The sequence below is a fragment of the Rhinopithecus bieti genome, unplaced genomic scaffold (assembly GCF_001698545.2).
Source record: "Rhinopithecus bieti isolate Rb0 unplaced genomic scaffold, ASM169854v2 scaffold_84002, whole genome shotgun sequence".
NCBI classification, from domain to species: Eukaryota; Metazoa; Chordata; class Mammalia; order Primates; family Cercopithecidae; genus Rhinopithecus; species Rhinopithecus bieti.
In genome coordinates this window covers 5,416,753-5,438,358 of record NW_016841755.1, presented here as the reverse complement: position 1 = coordinate 5,438,358, position 21,606 = coordinate 5,416,753, and the positions used below count along the sequence as shown (strand labels likewise).

General features: G+C 57.9%; 1 protein-coding gene across 5 annotated transcripts in view; it reads right to left on the bottom strand.

Annotated features, from left to right (window-relative positions):
• NFATC1 (nuclear factor of activated T cells 1) overlaps positions 1-21,606 on the bottom strand; it is a 129,261-nt gene that overhangs the window by 44,143 nt on the left and 63,512 nt on the right. For all 5 annotated transcript variants that reach the window (XM_017866119.1, XM_017866115.1, XM_017866117.1 and 2 more), the window contains 2 exons: positions 15,067-15,122; positions 8,971-9,103 (listed from right to left, as the gene is read on the bottom strand). In XM_017866119.1, coding sequence (XP_017721608.1) covers positions 8,971-9,103; positions 15,067-15,122 — 189 coding nt within the window. The remainder of the gene's footprint in view (positions 1-8,970; positions 9,104-15,066; positions 15,123-21,606) is intronic.

Below are 21,606 nucleotides of genomic sequence, written 5' to 3'. Positions count from 1 at the left end.
AGATGTATGCCTGCGCTGTAATCAGAGCCTCGTGAGACGCACCCTATCAGTGAGGAAAGGAGCGAGCGTCTGCACAAGAGCCTGGGAGTCTCGCCCGTGGAGGGAGCCACACAGGCCCCGTTCACACGGAGAGCACGTGTTCCAGGTTCACCCTGCGCCAGGCAGCCTCTGGCTGCCTCCTGATGACATCAGCCACGTGGGGCTGGGGTGGAGGCAGCAAACGGATGGGCTCAGAAAAAGGGCAGCTCACTTTCAGGCTAAGCAACGGTGCACCAGAAATGCCAATCACCTGAGGGTGAGTTTATGAAACTCGTTACAAAGAGCAGAGTGTGGAAGGCGAGTGCTGGCCTCAGCGCCGGCTGGCTTTACAAAGCATATTCCCACGGAGCAGGCTGGCTGCAGTGTCCACGGCAGCCCCATTGTCCACGGCAGCCCCAGCGTCCATGACAGCCCCATCGTTCACGGGGACTATCTGTGGAGGCGGCGCGCAGTGGTCAGCGGTGTGCAGAGCTGACAGGTAAACCGTCCCCGCAGACCCAGGCCTCACACTGCATCCTCCGTGGAAGGCACTGAGGACCTGTCCCGTGCCTGGTGCTGTTCTGGGGCCCAGCTTTTCCCTGACGCCACTGCAGAGTCTCTGCCTCAATAGCAGTGACGTCAGGAGCTAAGTCCTGGAGGGAGGCTTCTGCCCCAGGTGAGCATGACGTTTCCAGGCCCCGTGCAGGTGCCAATTCTAGCCAAAGACGCAGGCAGTGAGCTGGGAGAGCCTCTCCCCCAGGGCCTCCCCTGCCAAAGACCCCACCATGGCCAGAGAGCATTCAGCACAATCCTGGCTTCTCTTTAAAGAACCCCAAGCCTGGAAAATGGGCTCCCATCTCTACATGGCAACAGAAGGCAGGACGTGAGTGGGCTTCACCCACCACAGCCCCTCGAACGGTTCCGGTTCTAAAGCCCCAGCTGGATCTATGCAGCCCCAGGACAGGCAGAGCCCCTCACCTAGGGCGGACCTGGGGGCCCCTCACACCTCCTAATGGCCCCGACCGCCCAATGGCTCCTCCCAACGTAGTCCCCTTGGCTGCCTTGGTGTGACCGGGCTCCTGCGGGACAGCTGGGGTCTTCATGGCTCCCAGATCAGGGCCCCCTTCTGCTATAAGACAGGGGTGACAAGATCTGAGAATGAAAATCGGCACGAGCCTGCCCCACCCGTCGGCTTCCTGTGCGGTTGGTGACCGGCAGCTCCTGGCTCCTCGGGAACTCTGTCTGCAGCACAGGGAGCACCTGGGGGTGGGCGCGGCGGGGGGGGGGCCTGGGGACAAGACCAGGACCTGGGGATGGGCAGGCAGGGGGGCAAGAGGCAGGCCCAGCCCTTTGGCTTTAGACAAGTGGGGTCAGTGCTATGGACGGAATCATGTCCCCTCAACCTCATGTTGAAGCCTTAACCCCCGACCGTGTGACTCTATTTAAGAATAGGGTTTGCAGGAGGTAACTGGGGGTTAAACAATATCGTCAGGGCGGGGCCCTGATCCAATGGGACTGTCATCCCACGAAGAGGAAGAGACAAATTGCCTGTCCTGCCACGTGAGGATATGGCAGGATTTTGGCTGTCTGCAACCTGGAAAGGTTCTCACCAGAACCTGACCGTACCAGCCCCGACCTCAGACTTCCAGCCCCCAGAGCTATGAGAAATGAATGTCTGTTGTTTACAAGGCGCCTGGCCAGTGGTGCTCACTATGGAAGCCCCGAAGGCTGAGACGGTGCCCCAGACCCCCTTCCTGCGTCCATAGTAACATCTGGTCCCCAGGTGGCGTTGGGGGCAGGGAGATCCAACACCGAGCTGCCTGCACGCTGCAGGTGCCATGCACAGCAAGGAACAATCCCAAGACAGTTCCCTTCTCCCCCAGGCCCACATTTTTACGCAACCTCAAGTGTTTAGCTTGAATTACTCTGCGAGGTACGCGCTACAGTACTGGACAAAAGGGGTTTTGTTCAAAGTCTAAACCCCTGGAAAACAAAGATCAGATTGTCTTCTGTTTGCTGTACGACAATAAAGTCCAAGTTTTGCCATCAACATAAACAACCAGGAATGACACCTTCAGGGCATGACTTTTCTCAAACAATGAAAGAAAACAGCGGATGGAGCTGTCCTCTCGCCCTTCCCTCGAGGCTGAGAGGGCATCATTTCTTCATGTTCAGAGCCAAGATCAGTTTCCAGAGCAGGTGAGGGACCCACGGCCCACCAGGGGGTGAATCTGCACCAACCAGGCACCGCCTGACGGGAGACAGAGAAGGGTCCTTCTGAACTCCATCTGCCTTTGGGAATTCATGCTCTCTCCCCGACTCTTCACTGGCGTTCCTGCTGAAGCATGTCCCAAGGTTTCCAGGAAGGCACACTCTTCCGCAGCCACAGCCACGTGAGTTGTTTCCAACCACGCACACCACAGACCTCCAGGCTGAAACCGCAGCTCCGTGGCAGCTGACAACCGTGGCTAACCCTGGCGAGGAGCCCAGGACGGGCCCAAGTGCTTTTGTTCATGATCTCACTTTGCCTTCACACCCATCCTGCGTGTGGTGGGGCTGAGAGAATTCCCTTTCCCTCAGGTTTATCACGTCGACCCCAAGCAACATCGGTGGGGGGCTTCCTACACACACAGAAGTGTGAAAACAGGCGCAGGGCTCAGGGACTTGACGGGGGTCTCGGGTGGCAGCAACGGAGCCAGGACGACACGGTAGCAGCGAGGGGGAAGCGCGAGGGGGCCTTGGGCCGTGGGGCGCCCCATGCTGCTCCAGGGCACGGTGAGGCAGGATCTGCTGCCCAATTAGGCTGATGACAGAGGACGCTCCCACAGACCACGTAAGCCGAAAAACACACTGGTCGGCTCTCGCCAGTCCTCACCTGGGTGGCCCTCCGTGTTCTGCAGGGCCAGGCTTTCCCATTCCGGCTGGAGCCACGGAGCCACGGAGCCACGGTGGGGCAGCAGCATGGCCGATGCCGTCCGGGAGCGGCTCCGCGTGGACAGGCGGGCCCCTCCCAGGTGCGCGGCCAACGTCGCCAAGCTTAGGGTGCTCCTCTTGCCCCACGCATGTCCCGGAGCGCAGGCTTCCTGGCGCCCAGCCTCCCCACTGACTCACACCTCCTGGTTTGTTTTTGGTGGCACATGGCCCTTAGATTTCTAAACAAGCCCCTTCCCGCCCTCTCATCCTGTCTCAGGCTCCCAGCCCGATCCTCCTTCTGGAGCCAGACTTGCGCAGCCCCAGGCGCGCCCATCGGATGCTGAGTCCTGTGGACTCTTCCACACCAGTCTGGATCCCGACGCTAGTTCCCTAATTTATTCCCCTCATCTCTGATTTCTGAAGGAGCCATCTTCCACCCCAAATCCCTCCCATTTTAAAACAGGACACGCACGGCCTGAGTGTCAGGTGGCTAGGATGCCTGGCGTCTTGCTGGTGGGGGTTTTGGCGAGCACATCTCCGGCTCCCCTTTTAATTGGAGCCCTTCTTTGGACATTTGGGGAGGTCTCCTAGGAGGCCTGCTGGGGCCGGCACCCCACAGCATGTGACAGAATTCCCTTCCCTCAGGTTTATAGCATCAACAGTGAGCATCAGAACACCCCTCCCTCACTCGCTGTCTGAAGAGTGAGGCAACTGACAAAACTGAAATTTAATAAGCGCTGCCTCCCTCCCTCGGGTTGTTGTGGGGCTTTCAGTAGAACAGGGATGAGGAGCCCGCAGGCCACTGCTCACAGGTGGGGCCAGCTCAGCTCCCGCCACAGACACACTCAGCAGCTGGGCTCCCAGACTCCTCGCCCCGTGGCCACCTGGAGCGTGGCGCAGGCCACACCGCAGGCTGGAAATGTCAGCATCATCTGCTCTGTTTGAAATCAGGTAGGACTTCTAAGCTGGGGCAGAGCTGGGCTGAAACATCAGTGTGGGGGGCCCGCCTTGACCCCCACAAGCTGCAGAAAGGGGAGGCCACCCTGGTTCCTGTGCAGGACAGGGCATGGAGTGTGGGTCGTCTGCGTTTTAGGCCATTGGAGGGCGCACAAGGGGTGCCAGCAGAATCTCTGCTTTAAGAACCTGTGACCAGGCCCTGGTGCATCAAGGCGCCCACAGCCGACACATGGAAAGTCTCTCATGGCTGAAACCCAGAGCGCCGCGAGGCCAGGGCTGACCTGACGTTGTCAGGAGCTGGGAGGCAGGTGCCATGATGGCAGGATCAGATGAGGGAACATGGGAGCCATGCCTGGGTGTCTGAAATGGGCAGGTTCACTTTGCAGTGAGAGCCGAGCTCAGGCCCAGCCCCAGGGTACCTACAAGTGAGGGGAGGGGAGAGGAAGTGGCCACAGGTGTTCGAGGCTCGCCCAGGCTGTGCTGTTGGCCAGTGGCAACGAAAGGGTGATCTGGGGGCTCTGAGCATCTGCAGAGTCCTCACAAACCTCACTGCTCATGATCAAGCTTTACATGCAGTGGACATGGACAAAGTGAGCCGGAAAGTCCAGGGAAAAGGCAGAATGGGAAACCCCTGAGAAGGCGAGGCTGCTGGGCTGAGCAGGAGGGCGTGGAGGTCGGGCGGTGGCCCAGGGCTGCTTGTCTGCAACCAGGAGGATCCCTTGCAGGGTGCTCTGAGCCCCTCAGCTCACGCAGCCCCAGCTGAGCTTACTGAGGGCCTGGGCCACGCTTTCTGGAGGAGGCTTCCTAGAGGGGCCGGTTCTGTGGCCTGGGAAGTGCCAGCGGAGACAAGCCCCCAGCTGTTGACCCTGGGTAGTGCGCTCTCTGCACGGGGACCTCAGTTTCACAGCCACCCCCACCCCATGGCTCACACCCTGAGCAGCTCCCTCCAGTGACCTTCACTGGGGTGGACCCAAGGCCACAGGACCCCGGCTCCCTTTGTACCAACACCTCACCGATGCCACAGTTATTGCTAGATTTAATAATCCATTGCAAACAGGGAAGTAATGGAATCTATTCCCCTTTCTACCGCTTGAGGCAGAAAGAGATTCTCAGGCCTAGGTCATCATTGCAGGGCCAGCAGAGGGGCTGGTGAGTAACGAGGGCGGGAAGCACATCTACCCTTCTTTGTGACGTTCGAGTCTCCAGCGGGCTCCTGTCTGGTCTTGGGGCCCATGCCCACCCCCCGTGAGAGACCCCCAGATCCCGAGGCAGATGCGTCCCGACGCCCTCGCACCCCGGACATCGCGTTCTGTGGTCAAAGCTGTTTCTGTGCCTGGATCATCACAGCAGCCACTCCCTGTCACCGGATGACCCTCAGCTGGACCGCGTGTCCCCTGAGGAAGGGGGCTCTGGCCACCAAAGGGGCCCCCACAGAGGCAGGGCTGGCTGTGTGTTCCCACGGGGACCTGCAGCCGGGAGCAGCTTCTCCTTGGCACTGATGGGGGAAAAGATCCGTGTCCCCAGCCCTGGGGCCCTGGAAGCGTTTCCAGGTAACCGACTAAAACGACTTCAGACAAAAAGATCTGACAAGACCCAGTGATTTGTCATGTTTTATTTTCTTGTTTAAAAAATACTGACTCTGGCAGGTAATTTTGGAGTTTGTAACTTGGTTTTCTTTCTCCAAAGTGCCCGTGGCCCCACGCTGCCTGCTCCTAGCTGGGGGCATAAGTGCACCCCTCACGTAAGCTCCAGGCCACGCGGACGCCGCCTTCCAACCAGACCTGGGCAGGGTCCCCACGTTCCGGGCTCGCCTCTCTCCACCTGTGACGCTGACATTTTGGAATTACCTCTCGGAACCGCGAACCTTCCTGGTACCAGATCATCCCTCAGCCCTACTAACACGCCTTCCGGGAGATTAAATTCAGGCCGCAGTTAAACAAAAACAGTGACAGACACGCCGCTCAGGAAGCCTCTCTGCGGGTGCGTGTGTTCCAGCCTCTTTAATTGCAGATGACCTTTTCACTTTGCTCACCGGGCAGCACCCCGGGATGTCAGGAGGGGCGGCCGGCAGGACTCCTCAAGGTCTGTGCCGCTCTGTTCATGGAGCTGATACATTCTGGTGGGAACTTTTCCCCATTTAACGCCTGGCCCTGCTAGGGAGGGTGAAGGGAGCTCTCCCTCTGGGCCCATCACAGACCATCAACCAAAGGCTCAGCCCCCCGAGCCCGGGGCCCTCTGCACTCAGATGCGTGATTTCCGGAGGCTGACCTGCGACCTTCTGACTTGAAAGGAGAGACGCCAGGCCATGGCCTCCCTGGGCCGCCTCCCTGCGCTGCCTCCCCTGTGCAGCAACCCCCACGCCGCCTCCCCGCGCCACCTCCCCCAGGCCGCCTCCCCGTCCTGCCTGTGGGGATGGCAATTTTGAAGGAAAACCTAAAATGAGACTTGATTTTACAAACATGTACATGAAAGGAATTCCACAGCTGGAGTTTCAGTGGGTTCATTTTTGTCATCTTGTGCATTTCAACAGCACATTTCACGACCCCAAGAGTCCGCCCCTCACTGCCATGACCCGCGGGCGCACAGACCCGAAGCTCACCAGCACAGTGGAAACCTAGAATGCGAACGACCCCCCACACGACAGTGTAGAAAAGGGAAAAAGTAAACCAAGAGAAGCTTTGCGTTCGGCCGGGGCTTGCTAACCTGCTGTCCTCCACCCACACCCACCCGTTCTGCCTCCACTCCAGGTCCTGCAGAGCTGGCAACTATCTCTCAGACCCCGTGGAAGAAGCCGTCCGAGCTGGACCCCAAGACACAGATGCATAGCACGGAGGATGAAGGTCCTGGAGTGGCCTTGGTGTCCCCAGACCCACCCGGGGTTGCAGGGGCAGGAGGTGCAGCGGGGACGCAGGACGGAACACAGATACCTGGGTGCTGGTTTCCATTCATTCGTTTATTTATTTAAGAACCACACCGACAGTGGCCTCGAGGTAGGCACAGTGTCAACACTGGGGGTCTCGCCCTGCGGCAGCCTGGGGGCTCTGCCTGAGGGGCTCACAGTCTGGTGCGAGTTGTGGTCACAGCCCTCAGGACCAGGTGGGGTGACAGGGAGCCGGGGAGCCCCTGGGGGCCTGGTCAGTGTACTCGTGGGGGCCTGGGATGGTCACCCAGGGACTATGGCGCTACGTCCAGGAGAGGAGAGACAACAGAGGCAAAGAGAGGGAGGACGGGCGAAGGCTGGTGTCCAGGGCGAGCCTGGGGAACCTGGCCTGTGTTGAGCCATGCTGGGGCAGATGGCGGGTGGAGGGTATAGCCGGGACACTGGGCGGGGGTCCAGGAGAGACGTCCACGCCGGGCACGGAGCTGAGAGGGGAGCTGAGGCTGACCGAGGCAGAAGCACGGCTGGTAGGAGAGGACGGCCGGCTGCCATGTGGGGTGTGGACAGGAGGTAACAGGAGTGGCTCAACCCCACTGGCTTCATGTTGTGGCCATGGCCCTAGGGGCCTCCACCTCCCGCCTGTGAAGGGCAGGCATGCTCTCCACACACCCCTTCTTCTGCCTCTGAGACGCGTGATCTGTGCTAAACTCGGTGCTGCTCAAACCCACGGTGGGGACTGCCGGGTGCCGAGCAAATAAGAAAAAAATTAACGCACTGCTCCGGAAAGCAGTCCTTCCCTGTAAGGCCTAGGTTTTCTTTAAAACATTCCATTTCTGGTCAACCATGCTTGAAGTTTAATTAGGACACAATCATTATATTTTCAGAAAAAGATGAAATATTTTCTTCTGTAAGATATATTGTACTTTGTTCCAAGAATGGGTCGGGCTCACTAAGTGTGGGTGGCACAGATCACGTAAACCCCAGGGGGGTCCCAGAACGTGAGGCTCTTCCCTGCGAGGGCTGGGCTGGGGGCTACCCATCACCCCCACAGCTCTGTCTCACAGACACTCTCAGGGTACAGTGGCTGTACAGCGAAACCCCATTTTCCACCTGTTGGGAGGCATTTCTAGAGCTTGCCTGACAAAACGGGGAGTCCCAACAGTTCAGTGTGAACGTGGGATTCGAGGGCGTTCTTAGAATCTGGTCTATGACAAATGCTGTTTACATTCAGAGAAAACGGAGACCTTCAAAAACGCCCCCAAAACGCCCCGACTTTACTAAGAAAACGCGGCTGCTTTTGCAATTGGTTTGCAGTGTGTCATTTCCCTCTCGACGATAGGAATCTCTGCAGTTTTTAGAAAAAAGGCGACACAAAAAGGTTGTTGATGTTAGCTAGGCTTGCCCAAAATACAGAAACTTCAGGATGACGGCTAACCCTGTCCTCTCCGAGCTGGTGGGGGGCAGCCTGTGCCCGCAAAGGAAGCCCGGGATGGCGTGGGGGACACCTTTCTCTTCTACTGGTTCAGAGACTGAAAAAACAAACTCAATGGTATCTTCTTTAAGAAAACACCCTGAAGGTTAAAAACATAAGCTGATTTTTTTTTTTTTTTGAGTGGAAAGGAGCCATTCCCACGGCGGTTAAGGGACAGGCAGGTTGAGGAGAAGGTGCCCCAGCCTGCATGCCCATGGTCCCAGGAGATGAAATTACCCCTGGAGAAGTGTCTTGGGGACGTCCGCCCAGCACAAAGCTCGTTCACCATCCTTAAAGACCACATCAGGACTATAGGCTTAAAAGCAAAGTTTATTCCTAAAGTTGCCTGCAAAATAGCTGTACCTATTTGCCTTTTCACCTGAAGCAGCTTTAGGATGCAAATGCACACCAGGACCCCCTCAGTTTTTTGGAGCAGAAGAGCCACGTTTTCCCCTTGGCTGTTACACATTCGCAAGAAGCAGAATAACCATGACTATCTGAGTATGCAACCCCCCCACCAAACCCCAACAGGGACCAAGGAAAATGCATCCGAAAAAAGCTTCCCTTTTCCTTTCCTTCTCAGGGAATCGATGACTCAGTGTCACTAACAGGACATCACACAGTTAAACGTGCAACACGCCATGCTGCTTTACGGCGACGTCGTTTCTGCGTCTTTAGAAAAAGCACCCCACGCGCTCATTTTCACTGCTTAAGGTTAGAAAGATGGCGTTACCGTTGGCGGGAAGGTAGGTGAAACGCTGGTACTGGCTTCGCTTTCTCTTCCCGTTGCAGACGTAGAAACTGACGTGAACAGGGCTGGTTATCCTCTGATTCCGAAATGGCGGGATCTCAACCACCAGAGAATTCTAGAGGAGAAGGGCACACAGGAGGCACAATTAGCACCAGGCAGGCGACGGCTGCCGCGCCACGGCGGCCACACAGCAACCCTGTGTTTCCATGGCGGTGCGGGACGCTGTGACAGTAAACTCCTGACTGGCCACCTGGGCGTCCAGAAGCAGCCGACGACAGCCCTGGACGCTCTGTGCCACCTGCACTTGTGTGTGGACACTCACAGGAAAGGGGTGCCCTTGGCTTCTCGCACACCTAGGAGCCGAGAGGCTTCCTCAGAGCAGTGGAGCAAACAGGACCAACCTTAAGACTGAAATCTTGTCACTTGAGGGAAAGAGAAGCTGTGAACAGAACTGGGACCTGAGGTGCCTGAGGATGGAGGCTGTCCGGGGCCACCTGGGCAAGGGGCCTGGCAGGGATGCAAAAGGCTCTGCCTACTCCGATGCCAAAGGGTTGGTGACCTTCAGAAAACGACCCAAGGCCCCATCGCCGGCCGCCGTGTGATGAAAGTGCTCGGTGGCCCCGCACCTGCTCAGATGACTGCAGTGAAACCCAGAGAAGCAGGTGCATCCTGGAGACGTGGTCTCCGGGGAGGGCCTGTGTTTGTAACATTTGATGATGGCCAAGGCCCTCAACCAGACCCCAAATTCACTCCAGCTGAGGAAGAGGTGGTGGACCCTGACCCCCGCAGACCCTGGGGTGGGAACAGCCAAGGGCATGGAGGCACACACAGCAGAAGGCGGCATGTGGAGGCTGCCATTACCTTTTTTGTATAAGAGTCAGCAGCACGTTTACAAAACTCATGCTCTCTCAAGTACACACACGAAACGCAAGCCATGGGGTGTGGCGCTGTTCGCAGAGGTCAGGGCTGGGTGCGGGACTGGGATACAGAGATCCTGACCACTTGCTTAGGCCCCAGCATTACTTGGGGCTGTAATGACCCTAAATGACTGGGGCGATGCGGGCATCCCTGCCGAGGGCGATACTTGGTATCTGGGGAGAGGCTTGGTGGGAGTCGCGTCTATAAAGTTTAATTTTTATAATCATATGACTTAGTTTAACAAGGAGAAAAATCCATTGTATTACTTCCTTTGTTAAAATAATTAATTATAGCACAGCACCTAGCTTAATAGCTAAATTGATTGAATCATGTTAACAATAAAATCTTGTGAGTGTGAAAGACAGAAAACTGAAGATAACTTCAGGTCCAGGTTCTCTCATTTACAAATAATGAAACAGCTGAGGCCCAGACACCGATGCAGAGGGGCCATGCCCGCCTGTGCCCTCCCCGGGGCCCTGTGCCTTGGGTCCACACTTTCTCCTGGCAGCCGGTCTGTGTTGTTTAATTAACTGCAGTTCATTGGGAAGAAGCAGAAGCCACGGCACATGGGCGTCTTCCTGCCTTTGCCCCTCATCAGAGCTGCTCCAGGAGAGCTGAAGAGCTGCCGCTGGAAGGACCACAAGTTCTGTCAATGCCCACGGAGCCTGGGCTGCCCCCAGAGCACTGTGGGTCTGGGCTTCACCTGGCCTGGCCATCTCCTGGGCTGACCCAGGAAGCTCTGGCCGCCCAGAGCCTGTCTTGGCATTTGTATGGGGGATAAAGAGACGCTTCCTCCAAGGCTGTTTTCTGAATTCAGCAGTGCTGAGGGCAGCTGCTACAGCAGCAGGGTCTTTAGAGCAGAAGCAGCTGAGGGAAGAGACAAGAAGGAAACGTCTCACGGAAGCCGAGACTGAAATAAAAACGGGCCGGGAGGCACTCAGAGGCAGTGGTGAGAGGAGTGGAGGCAGGGACCCCATGGGACAGGCTGCGGTGGAGGTGAGGACCCCGTGGGCCAGGCTGGATGGGCGGAGTCGGGAACCTGTGGGCCAGGCTGGATGGGCGGAGTCGGGAACCTGTGGGCCAGGCTGGGGTGGAGGCGGGGACCCCATGGGACAGGCTGGGGTGGAGGTGAGGACCCCGTGGGCCAGGCTGGATGGGCGGAGGCAGGAACCTGTGGGCCAGGCTGGGGTAGAGGCGGGGACCCCATGAGGCAGGCTGGACGGTGCATACCTAGGACCAGTTTTCCTAGGTCCTACCTGACTGGAAAGGCCTGTGTTGATGTGGGCACAGGCCAACCCACTTCATCTCTCTAAATAGACAAATTATATGACAAAAATACTATCTCCGTGGGAGCACTGCCACTTAAATACACAGAGAAGGAAGCGATAAAGAAGAAACACGGAAGAGCGGGAAGGGAGAGGGAAACTCGTCCGTGCTGGAAAAAATACAGGCTCCAAACGGCACCAGCACCCACGCAACCTGCTTTAAACTCCACTGTTGAGATGAGGCTCATACACTTACTTATAGAAAGTACAAAAACCGTAGACACAGCACATCCCATTTTGTTTACGCACAGGCAGCACGGTGGCTCACACCTGTCATCCCAGCACTTCGGGAGGCCCAGGCGGGAGGATTGCTTGAGCCCAGGAGTTCAGGACCAGCCCGGGCAACACTGCGAGGCCCCATCTCTACAAAAATTTAAAAATTAGCTGGGCAGGATAGGGCACACCTGTGTTCCCAGCTACTGGTGAGGCTGAGGCATGAGAATTGCTTCAGCATGGGACATCGAGGCTGCAGTGAGCTGTGATCAAGTCACTGTACTCCAGCTTGGATGACAGAGCAAGACCCTCCCTCAAAAAAAAAAAAATATATATATATATATATATACACACACACACACACACACATATACACATACACAGAGAAACACGTATGTACACAATATAATGTATGTAATGTGTGTATGTGTGTGTGTCTGCATGAACATCTACACAAAGCAGCAAATGGAGCAGGACGCATGCCCAATGCCAGCAGTGGCTATGTCTAAGTTGGTGAGACTACACTAGGTTTTATTTCCTTTTTTATATTGTCCAAATGTCCACGATGAGTATGAAGTTCCTTTAGGATGAGAAAAAAATATATATTAAAGCAAACTCCATTTAAGAGACTAAAAATGAAACAGGAGGCCACGTGTGGTGGCTCATGCCTGTAATCCCAGCACTTTAGGAGGCCGAGGCAGGTGGATCACTTGAGGTCAGGAGTTCAAGATCAGCCTGGACAACATGGTGAAACCCTGTCTCTACTGAAAAAAATACAAAAACATTAGCCAGGCATGGTGGCTGGCGCCTGTAGTCCTAGCTACTTGGGAGACTGAGGCACGAGAATTGCTGAAACCTGGGAGGCAGAGGCTATAATGAGCCGAGATTGAGCCACCGCACTCCAATCTAGGTGACAGAGTGAGACTGTCTCAAAAAAAAAAAAAACGAAAAAAAAAACAGTAAACGTGAAGTACATAATTTTTCACATGTGCTCTTAAATTTCTTTTACAACATACAGCTGTTAAGCTTCCTTTGAAATATGCCAGTGTCAAAAGTAAAACAGAAAATCACAGAGAATGTGGATGTCGGCTTGGCTGGGATTGTTTTCAATGCGGAAAGGCTCACGGCTCCTCCAGACTGCTCTCCCTGCCTAGGGGGACAGGGCAGGCCGGCTCCAGCATCCTGCGTCCTACATCCTGTGTCCCGCATCCCGCGTGCATGTGCGGAGCTGGCGAAGCCTGTGGAGACCCCGACAGGGCCAGGGCGGGTGGGCAGCACAAGGCCAGGGGCCAGGCTACGATGCCCGCAGGCAGAGGGACGGAGAGCCAGGAGGTCAGTGTCCCCAGCACAGACGCAGAGCAGAGCAAGGGCAGCACAGTGGGAGGAATGACCCAGACACCTGGTGGGTGGGGAGGCACGGTGACGACCCCATGAGCAGAGGCTGCCAGCCCCCCAGGCAGCTGCAAAGCCCCGGCCAGCGGGGAGCCACAGACCTTCTGGGCACAGGAAATGGCTGCGGGCAGGAGAGGCCGGTATGGACACTGGAACAGGCATGGGCTGCAGGGAGGAGAGGCCGGTACGGACACGGGAATGGGCTGTGGGGAGGAGAAGCTGGTACAGCAGCTCGGGCTGCTTCTGCCTGTGGCCGGCCATTCCCAGGACGCTTCTGAGCACCCCGACCCTCTGGCTGCGGGGTAGGCTGAGACTCCTTCCTCTGAACGCCGGCCTGCCCTGGGGCCTCCAGCTTTCCTCGAGGGGCTTCTCAGGTGAAGCCAAGAAAAGCGACAGCATTGAACCAGAGCCCTGTGGGTGCCAGGAGCTTCAGGGGAGGCCTGAGCACCACTGAAGCTGCAGGTGAGCTCACTTCACCCAGGGCCAGGGAGGAACCTTTTCCATCTGATAACCACGTGGAAAGGGTTCTGGGAAGGGGATGGGCCCTCGGGGGAAGGGCGCTGAAGTCGCAGGGTGGAAGACGCGGCTTTCTGACAGAGCTGCCTCTCGGGACAGGGAGTGAAGGTGCCAGCACCACTCTCCATGGAGGCCACTGACCCTCCCACCAACAGGAGATGACCTCAAGACCCCGGTGTCCTGTCCACCTGCCTCCAGCTGCTCGAGATCGGCGCTTCCCTGAGGTTTCTGAAGGGATCAGCTTCCACCTGCACACACTGAGTGGGTGCACAAGACTTCCCCGACCCCCAGGGACACACACTGCTGAGCTTGGAAGCACGTTCACATCTTCAAAACCCCCGTGTGAGCCATGTGGTATCTTATGTTGGCCTAAAGATTTCTACTGCTTTTATAGGACTAAATAGAACACTCAAAGAATCCAATGTAGGGATCAATCCAACTGTATCAATAATAAGTTAATAAGTGAACATCAGGTCGGGCACAGTGGCTCCCGCCTGTAATCACAGCACTTTGGGAGGCTGAGGCAGATGGATCACCTGAGGTTGGGAGTTCCAGACCTGCCTGACCAACATGGAGAAATCCCATCTCTACTAAAAATACAAAATTAGCCAGGTGTGGCGGCACATGCCTCTAATCCCAGCTACTCAGGAGGCTGAGGCAGGAGAATCGCTTGAACCCGGGAGGTGGAGGTTGCAGTGAGCTGAGATCACGCCACTGCACTCCAGCCTGGGCAACAAGAGCGAAACTCTGTTTCACAAAACAAAAACAAACAATGAAACATCAACGATCTACATGTGCCAATTACAAGACAGCATCAGAGAGGATCCCAGACACCAACAAGAAGACGTTGCCTCCAAGAAACCACTTTAAACATGAACACCTGAGTATGAGAGACGCACGCAGCAGCCGGCACCTCATGGGAGATGTGGGAGCAGCAACCATCCAGACAAAAGGTCATCTCCATGACGAGCCAATCCGAGGGCGGTCATTAACCTCAGGCACCCACCACATGCACATGGTGCCAGGGAAGCTGTGGCAGGTGACTGGGGGTGCTGGAAACGGCCCGGTGACAGCAGAAGCGTGACCCGGCCATGCGTCTGCCATGGCCCCATACACGTGCACCACCTGCTAACAGGCTGTGGCCAGTCGTGAGTCTGGGGCCACGCCCAGGCTTTTGTGCCTGGGTCACCATCACAGGAGAGGTTGGTGCGATCGGCGGCCTCGGAGGATGGGGTGATGAGTCCCCATGGGGATGCCGCAGAGCCCTGCCCTCGGTGCTGCCAGCGGGTCTGGGCAGGTGCTGGCCACGCCCCGGGAACTCAGCACAGCACCGACTCCCCGGGGCCCGCTCCGTGCCAGGTGACGGTGACAGCAAGGGGACAGCGAAGGGCGGGAGGGTCCGTGTGAGATGACCTTTCCTGGGCTGTCTCAGTGCCAGGATGTGGCAGGCAGCCCTCAGCCTGCCCGGCACCGTCCCCGGCCGCCAGGGCTCTGACCCTGACAGGTTGGGTGCAGCACATGGTGCTTTGGCAAGTACTTGGCGATTCTGTTTGTTACTGGTTCTGTTATTCTATGCATTATTTTTATTTGTTTCATTTTAACAAATAGGAACCCCACTTCCTGAGGCCCTGGGGACCCACAGTGGCTCCAGCAGACCCCAGCCTCCCAAGCCCTGGGTACCCGCAGTGGCTCCAGCTGCGCCAAAGGCACTCACCGGCTTGCACAGGTCACGATCGGTTTTCGCTTCCATCTCCCAGACGTGGTGGCCATCTGGAAGAAAGAAGCAGGAAACGTCTGTGATTTGGTGTGGCGGGGAGCCCCCTCCCTGAAGCCCCCATGTGATCCAGACCCAGGGCCCTGAGCCCGGAGAGCGCCTTGTCCCGGGAGACCCACGTAGGCCCATCCCAGGGCTTTTGTGGACGGCAGCGCCTCACGACCCATGTGCCCTGGCGGGGCCCCAAGCTCAATGCCAAAGTCCCCCTGGGAGCCTGGGGAAGCTGAGGACACGTGGCTCAGCGCTTGTTCTGACCCCAGCCCTGGGTGGGAAGGACGACAGGGCAGGGGCATCCTCAGGAATCGGTCCTGGCCCTGCATCTGCTGGCCTCACAGCCTGAGGACAGGTCACGGGAGGGTTTCTATGCCCCCATCCTCTCCAGGGAGAGCAGGTGTGAGGGGGAGCAGGTACCCCATCATCAGAGCGTGTGCAGGGCATCTGTGCGTGGAGCTGGGGCCCGGCTCTGCAGTCCCTGGCCCAGCCTCCCAGGGATGCAGGAGGTGTGAGTGGCGACAGGGGGGCTGGGGGCTCCACACCAGGGTGCGACGCCTGCTCGTGCTGGGGTCTACTCTGGTGGAAGAGGGCCTGGCCGCTGGCCCTGCCTCTGTGCGAAGGAACCACTGGGTAAATGCGAAGAGCCTTCCTCTGACAACTTCTTGCCCATCAGGAGACAGAAATGCAAAACACAGGTATTTTTAGCCTTTCCCCAGTGGCCATTTGCATGTTTTTAAAAAATGAAAAGGCTCCCAGAGGTGCAGTGAAAGGACGCGTTGTTCTCTTTGCTCCACGCCCGGCAGAGTGGGGGCTCCAGGCGCACACGGACAAAGGCGGCCGCACCACAGCCTGGCCCCTCCGATGGGCTGAGTTTGCGGCAATTATCTCAAACTAACAGATGTCAGTCTCCCACAGTCTCTTCCTCTCTTTTATCTTCTCCAAAATAAAGTCTGCTCCCAAAATCAACAGTTACAGGTATACACACTTAAGTTTATCCTTATGCTCTGTCTCCAAAGAAGAAAACGTGTCTGTTACAAACCCTCAATTACTGAAAAATCAGAGAAAATCTCCTTCTTCTCTGTTACAGTGCTGGGCTGCTGCCTGCGTGGAGGGTGGAGAGAGGAAATGTGAGTCACACAGGACCCCCGAGCCGCCCAGCCGAGCCCCGGCCATGCCAGCCCGGGACGCCCGAGGTCCCCATGCAAATCACCCGCCAGATAAGCCCACTCGACAGAGCCTGGCATCCATCTCTCCTCTAGGAAAAAAATAGCAGGAAACTAAAAAATACACTCGGTTGCGCTGGAAGGCATCTGAGTTTCACGAAGCAGCAAGGAGCCGGGAAGAAAGAGGCGTTTTCACTCCGGCACGGGTGCTGGTGACGGTGGATTCCCAGAAGCCCCCAGCCCAGATGCACCAGGCGGCTCAGAAGCCCTCCACCCCCGCTTCATAAAATCCAAATCACTCTGTGTGTAACTAAGTCTTCTGGCTGTTTGGTATCTTTTAAAAGCGACTTTTGGAGTTTTCTTATGACAAAGCCCATCTTTGGGGTGAGGCCCTGTCTGCACCCCACAAAAGACTGTGCTCCTCTGAAGCTCTGGGGCACCACAGGCTATGGTTAGTTCTCCGCCCAGCCCAAGAAGCTCAGAGTCACAGCTTCAGCTTCCCCAGGAACTTCCCTGAGGCTGTGGAGGCCTTTGGCGCCAGGAAGGGGAGGGAGGTTGATTGTGCTGAGCAGGAGGGACACTGAGGTGCACAGGGCCAGGACGCTGTGTTTAATGACACCCCAAGGAGACGCCATTTTTGCAGCCGAGGCAACACAGCCTGTTCCTCTCTTTATGTCCCGAGAAGGGAGAGGGACTCCAGCCGTCTCCCCACGGTCTCCTTCAGGCGGCTGCCCCACAGCAGTGAGCCCATGAAAAGCAAATGGAACGACGGCATGGAGGCGTCTTTTTCCTCCAGTGCCTTGTGGGCCTGTGGGGAACCAGCCTTGCGGGAGCAGCCCCAAGGGGAGCCACGTCTGCGTGGCCAGCCAGGCCCAGCTCAGCACCTGCCACGGAGCAGCCTCCACCACACACCTGGGAGTACCCGCCCAGCATCCCTGCGCAGGTGGGAGTAGATATGCTTAGACTTCCCCTGAAAGTGTGGGGAACCGACAAACATCCCTGTCTTCAAAGACCCTGGCTGAGCCAGCGCCCGTGGCCTTCCCTCTCGGTGGCCTTCCCTCTCGGAGGCAGGGCCTCTCCCCGTGGTCTCCGACGTCTGTGGCCGTTTCCTGGCTGAGCCAGCGCCCGTGGCCTTCCCTCTCGGAGGCAGGGCCTCTCCCCGTGGTCTCCGACGTCTGTGGCCGTTTCCTGGCTGAGCCAGCGCCCGTGGCCTTCCCTCTCAGAGGCAGGGCCTCTCCCCGTGGTCTCCGACGTCTGTGGCCGTTTCACGGTCGACCAGGGTGAGGGTGAGGGCAGGCTTTCTGTTTCTGCTTAAGGCTCATAAAGTAAGTCTTTCAAAGGCAGTATACATTCATGGCCAGAAATGTCTATCTAGCAATTGCTTCCAGAACAAAACAAAGCACTGAGGCTGCTGAAAGATGGAAATAACCTTGCATCTCAGGAAAGTAGATGCAGGGCCGCGTCCTGCTGGCGAGAGCATTGCCATGGAGGCTCCCGGCTCCGTGGAGGCCCAGGCGGGCAGGGCCAGCCCCCGCGCTGTTCAAAACCCAGCCCCTGGCAGGAAGGCAGCCGGTTCTGAAAGGGCCTTTGTGTTCAGCCTTATCAGAGCTCTGAGTCCTCAGTAGGAAACTGCCTGAGTGCAGGAGTAAAAATATTCCAGATCATTAGGGAATTCCCTGCAGTCTGAGTCATCGGGAGGCTTCCCTGCCACACCCTTGAGGTTTCCACACAGGCAGGCCTGCGGGCCCAGGAGCCTCCCAGACCCGCCAGGACCCGCCGTCTGGAGCCGGGCCACCCCCACGCTGGCGCTGACGCTGAGCCACTGTTTCCACAGAGAAAGCCACGAGGGCCACTGGTGGAAGCAGCAGCATCCCTGGGTCCCATGGCGCCCTTGAGTCCTGCACCCTGTGGCGTCCTCCTGCCCTGCTCCCCACGGCGTCCTCCTGCCCTGCTCCCCACCGTGTCCTCCTGCCCTGCTCCCCGTGGCGTCCTCGTGCCGTGTGCCCTGCAGTGTCCCCACGCCCAGAAGCGAGCGTCCCCAGGGCATTTGTCATCCATCCGGGACTCTCCCTCAGGAGTCTGTCCCAGCCTGGCTCCCAGAGGAGATTCTGGAGAGGAAACCGTCACCCAGCCGCACTGCACATCGGCCTGCAGGGCCTCACGTGGAGCCACCCTGTGACCCACAGCCCTTTCATGCCGAGGCATGCGCTCAGGCGACAGGCAGGCGTCCACACGGGACTCACGCACTGAGGTTCATGGTGGCTTTTCCACGATCATCTCCACACGGTGGACACAGCCCAGCACCATCGGCAGATGGGTGTGGCAGCCACATGGTGGGCTTCCCTCAGCCACAGAAAGATCCACGTCCCGACCCACACCGAGGGGACCCGAGGACCCCACGCCCTGGCCCGCGCCAACAAGGGAACACGGAGGATGCCACTCTCCATGGAAGCTGCCAGGCACCGCGGCCGCCAGGTTGGGGTTCCCCAGCAGGGAGCAGCCAGACCAGGCAAGGCCACGGCGAGGGGGCTCTGGGGTGGTCGGGGCTGGGGGTGGGGGAAGGGAGAGCAGGGGTGGCCGCTCATGGGCAAAGGTTTCTTTCTGGGACAAGAAAATGTTCTGAAATTGGTGGTGGCTGCGTAATTCTGTGAAGCTACCAAAACCCGCTGAATTACACACTTCGGGTGAATTAAACGGTGTATAGCTCACATCTCGATAAAGCTGATAGAGAAAAGAAATTAGGCAACATGATCACGGGTGATATTGTCATGTGTGATCCCAAAAGGCCCGAGGAGGAAGAGGAGGGAGGGCAGCTGGGCCCCTCCTCCTGCAGTGGGAACTGACACGATGCGTGGCCTCCCTACACCAGCGGGGCCCAGGCAGGGGGAGTCTGAGAGTCCCCCTAACACTATTCAGAATGCGGCTTGATGAGAACTGTGGGTCATCACTCAATCCGAGGGGTCCTGGGCCATCTCAGGCCACTGAGCCGTCCTCAGGGCATGAAGAAGAGACGGGCAGATGTCTCTTCCCTGGGTCCTGCCCTCCTTGCCTTCCCTGTGTGGTCTCTGGGAGCACACAGAGAAGCCCACGGGTCAGCCCGGCCACCTGCCCTCCTCCCAAAGATGCCGTGTGGTGATGAAGTGGCCCCAGCTCTGCTTTTGGAGCCAGCAGTGACAGTGACGTCTGTCCACACCCACAGGCACCCAGCAGGGTCACCTCCTCCCTGAAAACACAAATCTGGAAGATCTGCATTTGGCCTTTAAACTGTTGGACCGGACACCTCTGAAGATTTTGTCATTACGATGCTGCCTTCGGGGCTGGCATCCAACATCTTCAGGAGGCGACAGCTGAGCTGCTCTGTACAGGGAGACTGCCCATGCCACGGACCCTGGAGCTGGGGACTCCTTGCTCATCCAGCACCGTCAGAGGACATGCCACGGAGATGCCATGGAGGCAGCCATCCTCCGGGTCCATCTCCCTCAGCCTACATCCCGCACAACTAAAACAGGCCACAGACCCGCCTGGACTCCACCTCCCTCCTCGGCCTGCTCCTCTGCCCCAGGCCGAGACCTTCCACGATGGACAGAGGAGGGACAGCAAGGCCTAAAGGGGCAGTGCCACTAGGTCTGCCGTACTGGGGCCCTGGCCCTCACCTCCTCCCCGCCTGCAAGAAAGAACCAGACCCCAGGAAAGCGAGGAGGAGGGGTTGTTGAAGGAGGGGAGGGGCAGGCAGGGTGGCCAGCGGACACTGATGCCCCTCGGGGGAAATCGGGGCCTGCAGGGGCCTCAAGGCTTCCGCGACACCCCGGGGTGGGTGAACCTCCCCCAGCCTTGAAGGGACCTGAAGGTGAGCCCGGAGGGAGTGGCTTCAGGCCTGGGGACCTCTCTGACCCGGCTCCCTGGGCAGACACGAGGGTCCCTGCCTGGCGCTTCCTGCACCTGGATGACATGGCATGGCCTCTGCCTGGGGACGTGCACCCCCCACTCGCAGTGGTGAATGTGTGTGTCCTGTCGTAGGATCAGCAGCTGCCAAGGCCACGGTGGTTCTGTGACAGCTCTGTGTCCTTGCAAGTGTCCTGCCAGCTGCCAGCTGAGCTCTGTGGCTGCTGGGTGGAGCCTCTGAAAACAATGGCCAGGTGCCTGTCAGAGCTCGTGGAAGACCCGGGAACCATGCTGGTGATGGTCCCAAGGCAGGGCAGCCTCGGAAAGGCCCGGACCTTTGATCCCTTTATTTAAAAAATAACAACATACATTTGGCCCAGATTTGGAGTCCTGACCCTTCCAGTGAGGTGGGAGGCAGAACCTCCGCCTGCCGCTGTGTGGAGAAATCTGGAAACCTGGCCTGCATCTCCTGCAGTGTGGCCAGTGCCTGCCCACAGGCCTGTTTTCTCCATGTGGTAACATCCAGGGCCAGAGGATGGGGCGGCCGTGAGGTAGGGGCGAGCTGGGGTCCCACCATGTTGGGTTTGGGGGTTTGGGGCGAACCTGGCTGTCTGGGGTTTCTCAGGGGAGGGCTCTAGATATGCTGGACTGGGGCCTCTGGGAGGGGCCTCTGGGAGGGGCCCGGGCAGCTGTGGGACTCTGGCTACCACCACTCAGGCCCCCCCGACTCCCGCATTTCTGTGTGTCTCCCTGTGAACCTGGGCAGGGCCCCCGGTGTGGTGGCTGGCACAGCACTGGGTTCAGGCCTGGGCCTCAGAGCTCTGGCACAACCTGTCTCTGCTTCCCAGGGGCCCCAGGCTGCCTCCACAGAGGGGCCCCGGGAGGCCACGTGGAGGGGCCCTGATGACCTGGAGATGCTGGCAGTCCAGGCCCCAGCTGGCCTGCCAGTCACGGCGGCCACAGAAACGACCACGGACGCAACCCGCATGGCCCTGCCTGCTGAGCCCCGCCCGCTGCGTGGTCGCCAGCAAACGGAGCGGGTTTTAACCCCTGGAGTTGCAGCGTGGCTTCTGCACGGTGATGACACCAGAACAGGCTTCACTGATGTTTTTAAAAAACGGCACCAGAACAGACATGTGACTCAAGAAAAGGAGGTTGTTCAGCTCCAGCATTAAGAACTGGCTCATATTTGACGTGTCCAAATCTCAGAAACTTGCGCCTTCTGTCTCATCTCAGCCAAGCTCCAGACACAGCCTGAGCTCACGTTTCACGCAAGTGTTTTTCGAACGTTTCATTTATGTTTCATTATGTGTGTCCCTCAGCCACTTCAACGTTCACGCGTGTGCAGAGAAGTGCCTTACATCACACGTCGGAAGAGAGAAACGGTGATCTTTAACAGGAGAGGAGGGGTGCAGGTGGGAAAGGGGAGGGGAGGGGTGCG